General features: G+C 41.5%; 2 protein-coding genes across 3 annotated transcripts; one reads left to right on the forward strand and one right to left on the reverse strand.

Moving 5' to 3' along the window:
• Positions 1 to 2749: 2749 nt before the first annotated feature.
• Positions 2750 to 7054, reverse strand: LOC310813534 (ankyrin repeat and SOCS box protein 9-like). 2 transcript variants are annotated; one of them, XM_083682587.1, is made up of 7 exons: positions 6808 to 7054; positions 6500 to 6579; positions 5545 to 5652; positions 4849 to 4999; positions 4377 to 4511; positions 3805 to 3996; positions 2750 to 3431 (listed from the first exon to the last, which is right to left on the reverse strand). In XM_083682587.1, exons 1-7 carry the CDS (start codon positions 6896 to 6898, stop codon positions 3298 to 3300), a joined length of 891 nt encoding a protein of 296 aa, XP_083538713.1. In that variant the 5' UTR covers positions 6899 to 7054; the 3' UTR covers positions 2750 to 3297. The 2 variants fall into 2 exon arrangements, with proteins under 2 accessions (XP_083538713.1, XP_083538714.1); XM_083682588.1 differs by having other exon boundaries at positions 3296 to 3431; positions 3773 to 3996.
• On the forward strand, positions 6131 to 16645 carry gpr143 (G protein-coupled receptor 143). Its single transcript, XM_083682586.1, has 10 exons — positions 6131 to 6329; positions 8612 to 8890; positions 10452 to 10561; positions 11142 to 11236; positions 11542 to 11634; positions 12188 to 12297; positions 12578 to 12686; positions 13331 to 13448; positions 13605 to 13860; positions 15834 to 16645. The coding sequence occupies exons 2-10, from the start codon at positions 8635 to 8637 to the stop codon at positions 15935 to 15937; spliced, it is 1251 nt and encodes a 416-aa protein (XP_083538712.1). The 5' UTR covers positions 6131 to 6329; positions 8612 to 8634; the 3' UTR covers positions 15938 to 16645.
• Positions 16646 to 16885: the final 240 nt, after the last annotated feature.

Consider the following 16885-nt stretch of genomic DNA (forward strand, 5'->3'; position numbering starts at 1 on the left):
CCATAGGATGTGCATCAAGGATTTAAAAGAGCATTGGAGTTTGTATGATCAAGCACTACCCAACATCCTGACAGATAACAGTCTCTGTCATCAAGCATGCCTATAGCTGAAACCTCTCCTGCCCCTGTTTTGCATAAACAGTCTTACTGTGCCCGTGGTCCAGCCTTGCCATACTCCCGACACCAGCCTTTCTCTGATAAAAGCCTCATCAGTGCCAAGGTGTCTAATTGAAAACATAGCAGAGTGTGTGACCTCGCTATACCTCTCCCCACTTACCCCAGAGAGCTTGGAGAGATCTCTGTCTCTGCTATCTCCTCTATTTGTTTTAATTACCCTTTGCTGGCAAACTAAAAATACCAAAGCAATTACTGGTGAGTACAAGGAGATGGCAGAACCCACTCACAAGGCTCAGTGGGAAGGCTGGATATCTATAACAAGATCCAGCTCCGAGCAATCAGCCTATGAGCCACTGCACAGGGGGGGATCACACTTACAGTATTAGGTACATGCATTTGTAATAACACATCGTAACAAGAGTCTTGTCAGCATTTTGCAGCTGGTCTGCAGTTGATGGATGTTGGCAAGAAAAAGAGGATGGTATTAATATTTGGACTTACTGTTATGTTACATGAGTGTTTCAAAGTGGTTTGGCATTCGTGCTGCTTTGTGCGTGTGTTTTGATAATCACATTCTTCTAACCCTTGTTTCATAACACTGCTATTTATGTCTTTCCCCATTCACAGGTCAGATTTTTGAACTCAAGACTCTTTTCCCTCTTAACGGTTATTTCTGTATGACTCTTGCCACGTGATTGAGAAACCTTTGCTTGCATCAATGGACTGGCTGTCTTAGTCACTGAATCGTTTTAGGTGAATGTGTGCACTCAGTGTAAAACTTGCACTATTTGTTGTATTTTCACTCTCACTGAAAAATGCTTTTTCCGCTGTTTGGGACGGTAAGTGCCTGTGCATTTAGAGGAGGATGGGGTAAATGGAGTGCCTGGCTCTCTAGAGGACCTATGTAAAAGCTTTAGAATCAGACGCAGGTGGGTAAGCTCTAAGTGTGGCTGGACCTTCCCGTACCTAACCAAGTCTAGCAAGTCACTCAGAGCTAGATTGATCCTGTTACATAAGGTCAAAAACCCAATCTCACCTCCACATCAATGTCCTCATTGCTAATGCATTATCCCAGTCATTAAAGTAGAGAAAGTTAAACATTTGTAAGTGCAGCCACATTGTGTCCACATGACCATCTTTACCTCCTGACACACTCTCCCCTTCTGATTTCCCAGATGTCACGAATTACAGGGGTTTGATAGGTCTGCCCAGGGAGTCTCAGAAGTCATGAACTCCTCCAAAACATTGATTTAACATTAGACGAGAGTAAATCGAAGCCAAGCTCAATGTGTGGCTGGCCCAAGGTGCTCATTGTTCGTTTGAGGGGACAATGATTTACCTCGAGCAGCAAATTGGGAGAGGGGATCGATGAAGAGTTAATGAGTATTGCAAGTAAGGAGAAGTGAACCCTTGGATGTGCTGTGCAACTGTTATCACAGCAGAGTCTTCATGTTGACTGACCATCACCCCCTGTTGTCTCTTTGATCAGCTCTCCTGTTTACTTGTGTATAGTTTTGAAACAAAGGTACAATGTCGTTGGCCCACCTAGTGCTGCGTCGTGCGCCCCTATCATCACATCCCATGATCTGGACCTGTCTTACCATTGAGTCAGCAATGCTAAACATCAGTCAAGGCAAGCGGTGACATTCAGACATACATTCATCATCATAAAGGCTTCATCCATTCATTCAACAGCACCATGAATTATTCATTTCTAAATACTGTGTTCTTTCCCGTGTTCATACTAAAGGACAGGTTGATGTCCAGGGGATACATACAGTATATGGAGTGTTTATGGGTGTTTGTTCTGTATACATCTGAATTATTTCTCTCCCTCATCATGTACTGTCCATCCTCCTCTGCTCTCCCTCTGTCCTAAAACACAATACCTAAACCCTCAGTGTGCTGTAATTTCCCCTGTGGTGTGGCAGAGGTCTGATGGTGTAGTTGTAGACTCAGAGTTCAGGGGACAGTGAGCTGCTCTTATAGGCATGGAGAGGAGACAGGGTGACAAGCTGACATGAGCCACAGACACACTCAGGATGACACCTCCCTTTGAGCCTCCTCTCATAATCACTGCAGTAATTGAAATCTGGAGTCTGGTCATAGCAATGAAAACAATAGTAAGTAAGAAAACAATAAGAAAGGGGCCTTTACGTTTCTTTTTTTCTGGTTATGAAATAAAGAAATGATGACCATCCAATCCATCTGCAATGGATTATAAATACTAACATTTCACACTGGGAGTTAAAAGTTGTTTACCACTTCACTGTCCCAGATATCCCCAGTCTTGACTCCAAGATTCTAGGAAAGGGTATTAGAGATGGATACTTCATTACGCTACATTCACAGTTTTATGTGAATTTCCGCAGTGCTCTCTCTCTGGGTTATTATGAGAAATATAGTGGACCGCACCGAGCTGAGAGAAGGCAATCAATATATCACTTTAGCTAAATGTATCCCGCCCCACAGGACCCATACTTCTGCGTCTCCAAGCATTCATTTCTCTCCCGACGCTTTCGTTTGTCTTGATTATCCTGAGTCATGGGAGACCCTGAGGTGGCTTCTTGGTAAAAGTCTTGATTGAACTCTGATTTGAAGGAGAATCGCATAGCCATAATGTAATTGTGCTGTAACATATTTATTCAGATGATAAAATATGTTTTCTTTTCAGTTATGGCACTGCTGTCATCGCAATGATGGCAGTGCCTCTCTGATGTATGTGTGGACAGATGGATAAATGGGTGTACTGTGTATGATTGTTGTTACATAATTCATAATCACAATGCTTCAACCAATATTCCAGTTTTTCTGCACTCATTTGGTAAACAACAACCATTGTCTTGTGTTGCTCAATATTTTTATAAAATAACTGAAATGCAATGCACTGTAAATTCTGCGCTCCTTATTAAATAATACAGCCCCTGCTGTGTCCTGTGTCTTTTTCATGTAACATTCAAGATTTCCTCATGTATTTACACATACATGAATGGATAAATCTACAGTTCTCACACTCCAGTTTTACCAATTAATAATCAATTATCATTGCATAAATAATCCCATGTAAATGTATCCAATGTTTACTACTGAGTGTGTTTCTCCCCACATATGATGATGCGAGTGTGCCACCTAGTGGAGAATAACAGCAGGAATTGTAGATGTCTCTTTCTATCGATGTAGCTCATTGTTCAGGCTGGTACAGGAGATATAGTTTCAGCTCTGTGGGTATGTGAAGACCATTGATTGCACTAAACCTTGCCTTCCCCAAAACTTTCCTGATGGATAGTCTGGACAACTGCTTCAGACGGGACACTCCTGGCCAGACATACAGAAAAACAGGCATCATTTAAATTACAGAAAGACATAGTCAGGGTTACATATGGTCACATCACATGTACATTATAAATAGCCTGCATATCATATAAGAAATTATACTGAAGGGTCGGGATGAGGAGGGTATAGTCAATTTAAGAGTTTAGTGCCCCTGCAGCCATCGAAAGTAAAGTATGGTTTCAGATTGCAAGAACCAGTGCGATAATTTCTACAGAGATCACTGATAAGCGAAACATACACACATTAACAATTAATTCACCTATATAATCACAGAACAGTACACACAATAATCTTCACAACACAACACCAGGTCCAGAACATACTATTCAGGCTTTAGTAGGGTTTGCAGGACTACCTCCTCTCTGGTCCAGTAGCTTCTCCACCAGACTATTGGGAGGGGCGAGGTCCAGGGGCCGTTTGCCCTGGGTGTTCCTGTTAGAGCAGTCGGCCCCATGCTCCAGGAGAACAGACACCAGCTCAACACTGGACAGACGGGCTGCAGCGTGCAAGGGAGACTCCCCGTCCCTACTGCTGTTCACACTGGCACCTGGCCGAAAACACAACCTATAAACACCTCATTAACTCACCCAATTAACTCTGTCCACCTCATTAAATCAAACACTGTACTCATTATACCCTTCATCCTCTAAATTGAGTATTCATTACTATCAATGGTAAATGTCAAACAAAAGTATATTGGTTGAATTAGCTCTGAACAAGTTAATGTTATGTGCTGCTGTGCATCCTTTGGTAAAAGGTATCATAGGGTAGGTCTACAGTAAATCATATGGAATCCATACAGAATATACTGCATCGATAAACGTGTGATACATGCAACACTGGTCTTTGTCAGATCCATTGTTGATTCTATCCCACTTTATATCCTTACAGTGTAATAATAGCAGACTGAGGAGAATTCACTCATACCAAGCTGAAGCAATTTCTTCACAGTGCTCAGTTGTTGATTGGTGCAGGCAGTGTAGAGTGGGGTGCCTGATTGGTCCGTGTGCTGATCTACATCTGCACCATGACGAACCAGAGACTCAATGCACTCTGTGTGACCTGGACAAAGATACCGCATCATCAGATTAAACATCTGCTTTGAAAAACTGCTGACATACGTATATAAACCTGAGGAGTAATATATTCCATTACTCTTGCCAGAAAATAAAAATAAGTGGCACGAGCCTTAAAGAGATAACATGTTTTGTCCTCAGTCACAGTATCCATCATCATTTCGCAGTCACATACATACATACAGTACAAGTTTCCCTCTTCCCTGCTTAGGAACAACTTACAGATACATCGCATACTGTATCTAGTGCCTCCACTAGTGGCTCCAGTAGTGGCTCCACAGAACAGATGATCTGAGGCTGTCCTAGAGAATGTGACCTCTGACCTTTGGCTGCAGCTTTGTGGATGGGGGAGGCTGTGTGGCTGGACCCTTGAGGTGTGGCTCCATGCTGGAGGAGCAGGGTCACACAGGCCGCGTGGCCCTGGGCACAGGCCACCGACAGGGGGGTGGAGCAGTCCAGCGTGGGGGTGTTCACCTGGACACACACACAGCACGCACATATCAGCTCTAATGAGAAGGCTCCATCCATCAGACACATCTACCATCCTGTTCACTCAGCTGAAGTCATGAATAACAACAGTAGATCTGAACCATCCGACCAAGCCCTGCTGAGGTAGCAGTGGCACGCTATACTTTACTGTCTCACATAGGATCCCCAGCACACTAGTGTGTCATTGTCTCTATGGATGGCAGTTGCATACATCTGATGAGAGGAAAGTCTGCTTTGTAGTTGTTTTTTATCGCCTAGTACTGTACATGGAGATATTCAACACAGTTGAATAATATGCCAGGCAATAAGATTACTGTATTACACTCAGACTCAGCTGCTATTAAAAAACAATAAGGTTATTGTTGCACACACATAAACCCCACTGTCAGGGTGATCTGACTGTGAATGGCCTGTGTTTGTTCTGTTCTTTTGATCTGTTTTCAGACATGCATCAACACCAAAGTACTGTATCTTTCAACATGCAGTTTTGAATGTGGAAGTGGAGATATACACTATAGTGTCCTACTAACATTTGCCCCATTTTCGATCAGTAACTTGGCACAGGCAGTGTGGCCCTGTAGACAAGCTCCATGAAGGGGAACGACTCTGTCCAGAGTGGCCAGGTTTACACAGGTTCCCTATAAGGAAGACAGGAACATGTCAAGAAATCATCAACCATTAAACATGTAAGCTGTGTTTATGAATAACTCCAATATGTCAGCCATTACCACCAGCCCACAATAGCTTTCTCCCAAATCTCCCCTTTCTATGATGTTTTTCTTTGAAACATTGAAACTATTATTCTGTCCCTTGATTAATACTGTGTTTGAATGAGGAAACATTCCATCTTCTGATCCATAGTACAAAGTGTAACGTCTCGTCCTGGTTCTTAGTTCATGTTTGTCTTTGTTTCATGTTATTCTTTTTTGTTTTCCTGTTTGTTTTGTGTTCCTCACATGGTCTCTCGTTTGAGACATGTCACCACATGCCCTTGTGTGTTTGCCACCTGTGATTGTCGGCCCCGCCCTGATTAGCTTCACCTGTTCCTCATCATCCTTCCCTGTGCATTTAGTCTGTTCCCCTATCTCTTTGTCAGTTTGTCTTTGTAACTTCATACGTCCCAGCAGTTCCTTGTGAAAAATCCTGTTTTTGGATCTCCGAGTGTGTTTTTGACTTTGCATTTTTGCCTACCCCTTATCGGATTATCTGTCTGCCTTTTTTAACTGCCTACCTGTGTACCATACCTGTTTAGAAAGTAAAGACTATTCTATTGGATTTAAGTTTTGTCTCAGAGTCATGCATTTGAGTCCTCTGCGTAAGTACTCTAACTATTACACAAACGATGGTGAGGCTTCAGTTACTTACTAAACTGAATAAACAAATGTTAGTTCCACTGAAGCCTGAAGACATGAGTGTGAATCATAATAACAGCTGCCTCCTGACCAGTCAGGATTGTCATAAGCAATCGGTCTGGTTGTGCCTTACCTGAGTTATTAGGTTCTGCAGAGTGAGGACACGTCCACTGTAGGCTGCATCATGAATTGGAGACCAGTCAGATTCTACATCTTCAGGAGAATAACAACAATCATAAGATCATTCATTCATAGATAGACTCAGATGTATAAGCCAAAGCATTAGACACAAGTTGAAACATTAAGGGCTGGTTTCACAGAAGGCTTAAGCCTAGTCCTAGACTAAAAAGCATCCGTAGTGGCAATTTGCCATTGAAAGTGTGAATTAGTCCCAAACTAGGCTCTAAGAGTATTACACAACGCACTGTAGATATTACTCACCACTCATCAATGTGTTGGAGAAAAAAATAACGGATCTGGTTTGGCTTGCGTTGTCCCTCGAGTTCTCTTGGTGGCCTGTAGGCTGTGTCATTATTTACCAATACAGAGTTCCCAAATCGCACAGTAGACTGTGTGTCTTGCACCATCGGTTTTGTAACATCAGACACTGGACTGTGACGACCTTTTGGTGTAAAAACTCATCTGAACACGCCTAGTACTGAGTTGTTTTTGGAGTTGGCATCAGGTCACAGCCCGCAGCTCTGTGATGTCATTTCCCCTCAGACTCAAGATCTGCCATGCAGGAAGCGGGTTTGCATTGTCTGCTGGTCTACTTTTTACAACGCACAGGGAGCTCATTAGAACCAATGGTGGTGCAGAGAGCCTGGGAGCCTGTTGAACAGGTCTGTAATTTGACACTGTCATCACAGACAATCCACACCCTCCCCGCCAGCTAAAGAAAAGAGAGGGAGGAGGCTGAGAAACAGAGAGATGGGATTGTAGGATTGAGAGGATTTTGGAGACTTAAAGTGAGGGGTATGGGGAAACAGAGGGAGACAGAAAGAGCCGGAGGGAGGGAGATAAAGAGAGGGGGGGGGGGGCGCAGGTATGGTACAGAAGAGACAGATGTGTAGGGACATGCTTGCTCTAGTACTTTGTATATTTGTGTCAACACACATACTTTGCTAGGGAAAATAGGGATATGGAAACGATAAAGTGGTTCAAATAGAAAAGTAAATCCTCTCTCATGCTAGGCCATCCATTGAATGTGGCCAGAGGTTCCAAAAATCCTGACAAACCCTAACCCATTTTGCTAAGAAAAAACACCAGGGCAAACCGTACCTCATCATGCAGGACATTTTTCTCTGGAGTTCTTTTATCCACCACCAGATGGCAGTAACAGAGAGGTTTGTTCGTGAGGGCAGATAAGTCTAGTGGAGAGCAGCAAAATCATAATTCTATTCCCACTGGTGTTGATAATCCCTGGCAACAGACTGCTACTGTAAGACTTCCATACAATTGACGTTGTCCCTTGTTAGGGAAGGTGCATGGATTAGAGTTCCATTGTGCCAACCCACTGAATGCCCTCTCTGTAGAGAATATTGATAGCTCCCTTGATGATTTGTTTCACAAATCCCCTCACTGTTCACCTGCTCTCCTGACACTTCTAACATGAGTTTAGCAGCTCCTGTGACCCCTGAGGGCAATGGCAGTGTATTTCTGTCTGGCATTGGGTAGGCCTGCCATGGAAAACACAGTCTATGTGACTTATTTCAACTTTATATGAGTCTACTATTCGATACCATTTAACTCCAAATACTTAGGGATAGGAACACATCCAAGTGGGTGTGATCCTATGTTAGTTTGATATTTAACAGGCTATCTTATATGTTCACTGTCAGTCACAGCCTATACTTGAGTACTCAGGGCCAGTTTCCCGGACATAGATTAAGCCTAATCCTACAGTAAAAGCCATCTTCAATGGAGATTCTCCATTGAAAGTGTGATTTAGTCCAGTACTAGGTTTAATCTATGTTCATAAACGCAAGTTTTGATCACACTGTCCAGCAAGTGGCAATGCTATCAGGGCATGGATAATTTGCTGAAACAAATAACTGAAGAAAGACTGAGTTTTACCCTGAATGCCACAGAAACATTCTTTTGTCGGCTCCCTACCAATGTGAGTCAGTTAAACTCTGACTGGGAGGATTAAATAGAAGCACATGATGATTCAACCCGTGATTGCACTGGGAGCTCAGGCCATGGACTAAATGAATGAATTTCCCTTTCTTTTCTTCCCTGACAGCACCGTAGCCTGCTTCTCCATACATGGCATCCCCAAGGCTGGAGACGTTCTGCTGCCCAAACCGAGACGCATCTACCGAATTTGTCATAACTTTCCAACCGGTCTTCTTTGGTGGCATATGCATTGGTAGCGCAGGTTTGAGTCTAATATTTTCTATATTACAAATTTTGCCCAAAAAAAGGGGTTACAGACGTCTTGGACAGTACCCTCTTCCGAAGCCAGCGTCCTCATCGAGAATATTATTCATCATAAGCATCTGTGATATATTGGGATGCGCAGGTAAGGCGTAATTCCATCCATACCTTAAATTGTCGCACTTGACTTCCACAGATCATGTTATATGTGTAGGCGGTACCGTCTTTAATTGAGTCAGTCTGGTCTCTGAGCCTACAGTACAGTACGCTTCACTCTAGTATGCAAATCAAACAGGCCTACTTTCGCTGGTCAGAACAAATCAATAGAATTCTAATTTCGCCAATAATCAATTTTGTTACATGTAATCATAAACATCCCTCCACTCAATAGAATACCATGTGGCCTAGTATGATGATGCATGACAACGTTTTCAAGTTGATTGAAGCATTATTGTGAATGGATGGTTGTATTCATTACACGTTTCGGTATAATTAAGGGATTATAACTACCAATGGACTAGTGGCATTGTGTAGAGATTAATTTTAGTTTTTTACATTCTGAACTTAACAATGCCAATTAAAGGAAAATGACTTTCAGATGGTTGATACAACCTACTACTGCTGGGTAGGTAAGGATATTGACATGCTTGAATGGTTCAGTTGGGAAGTTATTTGGACTCAAATGTGTGAAGCACTGTGTCTCATCATGCCATACTGTTCACAATAATGACATTAAATTTAAGCACGTGCTCTCTATCTCTTCTCTCTATCTTGTGATACACCAGTTGTTTGTGGCTTGCCTATTGGACATGTGTGGTGATGAGATACCATGACTGCCGTCCTTTCCTGTAGACAATGCTGTTCAAGTTGTTCTACATGCTGTTAATCATGTTAGAAATATAGGGTCTTTGATCCATTTAATGTCCATTTCCCAATGTTGATGACTTTGTTGAAATTAAAGCATGATTCATTCAATACAGTCCTATGGTCAGGGTGATGCCAAATCAAATCAACAAGTTGAATCATTTGTCAGTGATCAGAGAGGAGAAATGCTACACTTTTTCTTTATTCTTTTTTTTTATTCTTTACCCACAAAATAATAGGTTTCCTCATTATTTTGTTGTTCTCATACAATTAAGCTACCTTATATGTGGTTCCTATTTCTCTCATAGCAGGGCTCTTTTTCCACTGTAAGTGAAAGCACTCTAAAACAAGTTAAGCACACCTCTGCCACATTTCAGACCAAAACACACCACAGCATTAAGTATGCCACATTAAGTTCCTAAAAGTATTCAAGCTCATCCAATCCTCATTGCAGTGCAGCGGAGCAACTCTAATAATGGATGTATGAAACGGAAAGACCCTCATAAAACACTACCTGAGGCCTCTAGTATTTCCATTATGTGTACAAATGCAATTAAAGGGATTCCATGACAGAATCAAATTAACAAAGCGTATAATAGCATGACGTGAGCAAGAACTTTGTTATTTGTTTCCAGTGTTAATGGTAACCAGTAATGATTTCAATCCCACTTATCGCCTACCCCAAGGTGTGCTTGATATTATGCTGTTTCCTTGTAGGTGTATTCAGTGCGTCATCAGTGGAGACTTCTTGACATATAGTAAGGAGCTCTGTGAGACAGAGAGGTCTTGATAAGACAATTGTTTATTCTTAGAGGTTTGTCTTTTATGTTTGTCTTTTCCAGGTATCATAGTGAGGTCATCCATCTGGCTGGGCCTGCCCAACCTCATCAGTCAGATCTCTGTAGCCAACAACAGCGATGTGTGGCCTGAGGTGTTCTGCGTTGGCAGTGCAGTATGTATATGATGTTCTCTTACCTCCCCCACTGCAAAGGGCAACAAAACAAACATGAGCGCATCAATTTGTACAGCACTGGAAATAGCAGCCCATATGATTCTACATTAGATGTGGTCACTTGCATGACAAAATGATGGTTAAAGGATCTGTTGTTGTCGAGGACCATACCAAATACAACCCTCTCAGTCTTACCCCAATCCATGTTTTGAGGATAGTCAGGCATGTTGAAACACCTACAGTATATTTAGAACAATTCCCTGAATAAGTCAAATTACTCAGTAGGGAGCATTTTATGACCGAGATTCAGTTTTTGGTCTTGAACACACTGACTGAAACTTTTGCAGCATTGGACATGTCTCACATCTACCCTCTGATTGTAAATGTATACAGAGTATTTCTGATACAATTTCTTATTAATTCAACTAAAAAAGTAATCTGGATGCTGTACTTATGAAGGAGATAATCTAAAATCATTCTGATATCTGTATTATCCATGTTGGAGTATGGTCTATAATACATTATAAAAACATATTTGTTGTTTAAACCTTCAAGGTTGAGCCTGTTTTGTATTCCACAGATGTGGATCCAGCTCTTCTTCAGTGCTTCCTTCTGGTGGACCTTCTGTTACGCTGTGGACGTCTTCCTGGTGGTCAAAAGATCTGCCGGAATGAGGTACACCCCCATACATCTGCTACCACTAGTTACATATTCATAATCACTACTATCTCTCCAATATGCCAAAAGCATATTAAGCACTGCACTCTCTGATGTGCCCAAAAACAAATATTGTGATGAATTATTGATACTTGGTTAATGAAATTCCACTTAGTATGGGAAAGTATGTTCGGCAGTTCGTATACTACTGTAGCTCTCTTCTGGCTTTACTGTGTGTCATATATATAACCCGTGAGCTAGTTACAGTATGCGTGCTGAAAGCTCAGTCTCATGACCATGTGACTTGTGGCTCCCTCCATCAGCACCATCATCCTTTATCACATGATCACATGGGGTCTGGCTCTGTTGCTGTGTGTTGAAGGTGTGGCCATGCTCTACTACCCCTCTATCTCAAGGTAAGGAAACAGCCCTCAACTGGGATGTTGAGATGCAGTGAAAATGTCATCTTGAGACATTATTTATTACTGTTTGTCAGCAGACTGCAGTGATGTGTGAAATTGACATTTACATTACATTTATGGAATTTAGAAGACGCCTTTATCCAAAGCGACTTACAACAAATACATTTGTCTAAGTAAGTGAATCATCTATCCATCAGTCATTATAAGAAAAAGTAATCTATGCTAGGACCAGGGGCTATTGGCAGTCCCAATGCTAGAAGAAGGAAGAATAGTACAAAAATCATTCTCTTATACAGCCCAAGTCAAGTGATACACTAATGTTGTCTTGTTTTTGCTGTTCGGGCACTTTAATGTGTGGAATGTGTGTCCAGACCTGTTCTTTGTTGCCTTCAATAGCTATATTGTGGTCTGGCTGGGATTGTGGTGTAGTGTGAAGCCCCAGGAGCTTCACTGGCACTTCTGTACTCCTTCCACTATGCCCAGAGGGTAAAGACATGGCCGTGTGATTTGAAGGACTGTTTGAAGTGTTTTGTCTCGCCTGTTACAGTTGTGAGAATGGCCTGCAGCATGCTATCCCTCACTATATCACCACCTATGCCCCAATGCTGCTGGTCCTTGTGGTCAACCCTGTGCTGTTCTCCCGGACTGTGACTGCAGGTCAGCGTACACACTCTCCCTGTCCCAATGACATACTCTCATTTGGACAGGCAGCATCGTAATGTTTATATGACATCTACAGAGGCAAATGCCAACAAATGTATTGCTACAGTATAGGCAGTGGATATACATGTATAGTACATCATGTTTGATAATGTGTAAACATTCACTCAATACTAAACCTTTCACTTCCTTGATAGCTGTTCTATCTCAAAAGAAAATGCCTATGCAAGGAAGGAGATTGTGGTGCAAAAAGTGAATATTTCTCTTTTCTATTCAGTTACATCATTGCTGAAGGGACGGCAAGGGATCTACACAGAGAACGAGAGACGCCTGGGCACAGAGATAAAAATACGCTTCTTCAAAATCATGCTGGTCTTCTTTATTTGGTACGTAACTTATCTTCATCTAAGAGAGAAACCAGACTATTGCATTTTCATTGTGGCATACAGAGTATGCTGTTAGCAGGGCGGAGGGCAGTGAAACTAGTGGACACTCTCGTTCACTACAATATCTTTGATGAAAGTTGCCGTCATATCCCAGAGTCTACCTATAAGCCAGCTTTCCTTTCTGGCAGTGCTTGTGAGGCCACTGAGAGGTCATTCTAATAAATCAGCAACTCCATTTATTTTTTCAAAAGCACTGTCACTACATTAAAGGCTCTTTTTGTCTAAGATCCAAATTTCCCAAAAGGAGTAACTGGCTCTTCAACTGCACTTTTACTGCACATTTTATCAATTAGTCCAAGAGACTGGATTTGGCATACTGACGGATTTAGGATGCTGGAAGCCCTTGGTGAATTTGTCAAGTCAGCAAGGGAACAAACACGTTTGCATAATGAAAAACGAGGCTCAGTGGAAGAAAAATATAAGGTAACACATGGGTTCTCCAATGTTATACTTCTCATGAGGTATCAGGCCCATACTGATCCTTCAACCTACAGTTCTGTTTACAAATTCCATTGAAAAGTCATTGAGATATTTAATCTTGATGTTATTGTACAACACCTTTTGTTATTATTCCCAATGTTTAGCTGGCTGCCCAACATCATCAATGAGTGTCTGCTGTTTTACCTGGAGATGCAGGCAGACATCAAGGAAAGCAGTCTGAAGAACATTAGAAACGCAGCCCTCATCACCTGGTTTATCATGGTGGGTTCCAACACACTCTACATAGTACATGACCTTGGCCAGACACTTTTACTAGTGCCAGCTGTTGGTGCAGCACTAAATGGAGATAGACATGATATTATAGTGAAAGCTGAGGTTTGTTTATATCTAGGGTTCTCTGTATGTTTCTCCTTCCAGGGGATCCTAAACCCCATGCAGGGTTTCCTCAACACGTTGGCCTTCCATGGCTGGACAGGCTTCGACGTGGACCTCAGCCTACAGCGAAGGAGGGAGCTGGCCTGGGACTCTGCCTCCACGTCTGTGCCCAACACACCGGGCTACAATCCCATCGTGGGCTCCACCCTGCTCTACCAAGGCCACGTCCAGGAGGCCAAGAAGAACATGACGGGAAACGGGCAGCAGCCCTCTGACGCCATCAGCGTCCTCTCAGAAGGTAACGGGGCTTGGCTGGGTGGTAAGAATGAAAATTCCCCAGTGTATGAGGGCTGGTGAGGTCCAACCCTCACACACTGCTCATCAACATCTACAGTAGCATACATGATGCTTCCAAAGCTGCTATTGGACTCCTTCATTATAGTGTGTACGGTCTTGCACTCTATATTTAGGGTTGATTGAACTTTGTACCATTAAGTGTGTGTTTTATCTTTAATGTGCCCGAGATAAAGTTGACTTCAGTTCAACCCTCAAAGTAATGCGTTTCACTCATAAGGCCAAGGTTTTCTTGGTAAAGTGAGGTTTGACAATACAATTGAGTACTGAACTTTTGTTTCAATATCACTTAAAGAGCACTAGCTGTCATGATGTTTTGAGGATATGGTCTGGGCCAGGAGAAGAGACCAGGGACTGAAAGGGTTTAGCATGTGCTTCTGTATTACCATGTCAAAATATCAAATATTTATGCTCTTACGTGGCTTGTACAATGCAATAGATGGCAAAAATATGAAATATATTTTGGGTGAATGTATGTTTTTGTCAGTAGGTTTTCTACAATGTTCTAGTATTTAAAGGGATAGTTAACTTTGTTACACCTTATAGTTAGATGGTTCCTTACCTTGAAAGTAATCCATGGGTCAGGAGAAACCGTAATCCAAGGTTACAAGTTGTTAGCTACTACTAACTTCAGATAACTTTAGCCATGGCTAACAAAAAGCAATCGGATTGATGGGGGCTCTACTGGCCCATAGACTACAATTCAGGGTAAGAAACAAGGCGTACAAAAAGTGAACTATTCCTTTAAGCAGATTTAGTGCCATGCTCATGTGCACCATTTGAAGATAATGTACAAAAATATTCAATGTTCTGGTTGATATTAGGATCCTTGACAATGACCTTGCCTTTTTATTGCAAAACCATCAATAAATAAAGTACAACTTTGAAGGATTTAATGTTTCTGGTTTATGAATATGGCCCTGAATCTGACTGTTTCACAGAGTGAGTCTGCTACAGTATCTGTAGTCCTCAAGAATCTTATATCCCATCGTAAGAAAGTTTCAACATAAATTAGTGGTCCCATAACACGACTACAAATACAATTGTCCACACTTGTAAGCATACAGTTCATATAAGAAGTCTACACCCTTTTACAAAATGTTTACCTTTTGTTGCCCCAGAGCCTGGAATCGAAATACATTAAATTCAGATTTAGCCTATTGGACACTTTCAAAGTGAATGAACATAATTTATTAAAAATTAAAAACAGAGAAGACCTGTTTGCAAATCCAGCACATGCATTGCCATTTCTGCACTATCCCTTGTGTGAAGAATAATGATAGCTGCATCATGTTATGGGTATACTTACCACTGGCAGGGACTGTGGAGTTTGTCAGGAACAAGAGAAAATTGAGAAATTTGAGTTGGTAGTGACAGCCTAATCAAGTGTATAATTGATTTATTTTCAAATAAGGGACCGACAAAAACAAATACATTAATTCCCAAATCACATTAACTATTTTCCTCGCACATGAAGACATTTTAGCATTATAGCTCATTTTAGGAAAGCCACAGCAATTTGAATGTTCCTTTCACTTTGAAGTGGTCCAGTAGGCTGTGTAGATCAATGGGAAATAATCTTAATTTATTATTTTTCTCCAGGCTCTGGAGCAACAAAAGGTGAACATTTTGAAAGGGGATGTAGACTTTACTTTATGCATACTTTATCCTTAACAACCTATTCCAAAATCCCCAAAATACATTTGTCAATCTATTTCAAGATGCTTGTATTTGAACAGATGGTAAGATTAGAAGATATGCAATTTAAATGCATGAAGTCAGTGTGCATGTCATGAATTTAGAGAGCAGCAGCAGAGAATGTTAATGAAGGCACTTGGGAGTTTTGATTTTAAGTGTAAGAAAAGGGAATAAAATACCCGCCTTAACTCAGTCATCTCCCCTATTTTGTCTTGCTAGGTTCAGAGTCTAGTACAATTGAAATCCACATTTCCAGTGAGCTGCGAGACTATGAGGATGTAGACGCAGATGGAGAATCGTTGGAGAACTCTGCAAGGCACTAGCTGGAGCCAAAAGCTGCATCAACGACAAATCTCCACTCTCTTCACTGTCTGTGACTATGCTTGTCATCCCCATTACGTTAACCCCACTCAATTTGTGTCCCTGCCCTCTTGTCTAGGGCTGGGAATCATAAAAACATACAGAGTCATCTCTCTAGTAACATCAGTAGACTTCAAATGATCTTTAGTTGTTTACCTGTACAATTTCAGTTACTTCTCTGTTTAGGTTTGCCATTTGTATCACTAGCATAGTCAAAAGTATGATCTAATGACAAAGAAACAGGATATATTTAGGCGTCTGTCCTCTTATCCCATGTGACCATACGTGATAGGATAAAGGGTTTGTTAATTAATTTGTCTCAGCACCAAGACACACAGCCCTCTTAATCAGTACAAAAGACAGTATGGCATTACTTTATTAAACTATATCAACGGTAGTCATTGGATAGTCCCAAGGCTACCTCACTGCATCTCATGTTCAAGTCAGATAGTCAATAGTACAAACCTGACATTTCTTATTGATGAAGAACCAGGAGGTTGACCTTTAAATGGGCCATAATTACTTGAGAAGCATGTATTCAATTCAACATATCACCACACCAGACCAACAGTATGCCTTAATTTCTGTCTAATTAACCCTCAATGCATCAGAGGGTGGGAATACTATCTCTCTTCATACGAGGTTGTTGTTTAGGAGTAAAACAATTGTAATTTAGGCTTTTGAATGTTATGTCTTCTATCTTGTATTTTTTTTAACTTTTCAGTTCTATTTTATACATTATTAAACATTAAGAGCAATTGTTGAGGTTTTGTGACAGTGTCTTGGATCTTGAGGGCTTGAGTGGATGTCAAGATACCTTTGACGTTCATCAACATCAAGTACTCACCTCAGCTATACACATTAAAATGATCATGCTATTTATTCAACTGGGAATAAGGAAATCAACAATA

The sequence above is a fragment of the Argentina silus genome (genome assembly GCF_951799395.1).
Source record: "Argentina silus genome assembly, chromosome: 12".
Classification (NCBI taxonomy): Eukaryota; Metazoa; Chordata; class Actinopteri; order Argentiniformes; family Argentinidae; genus Argentina; species Argentina silus.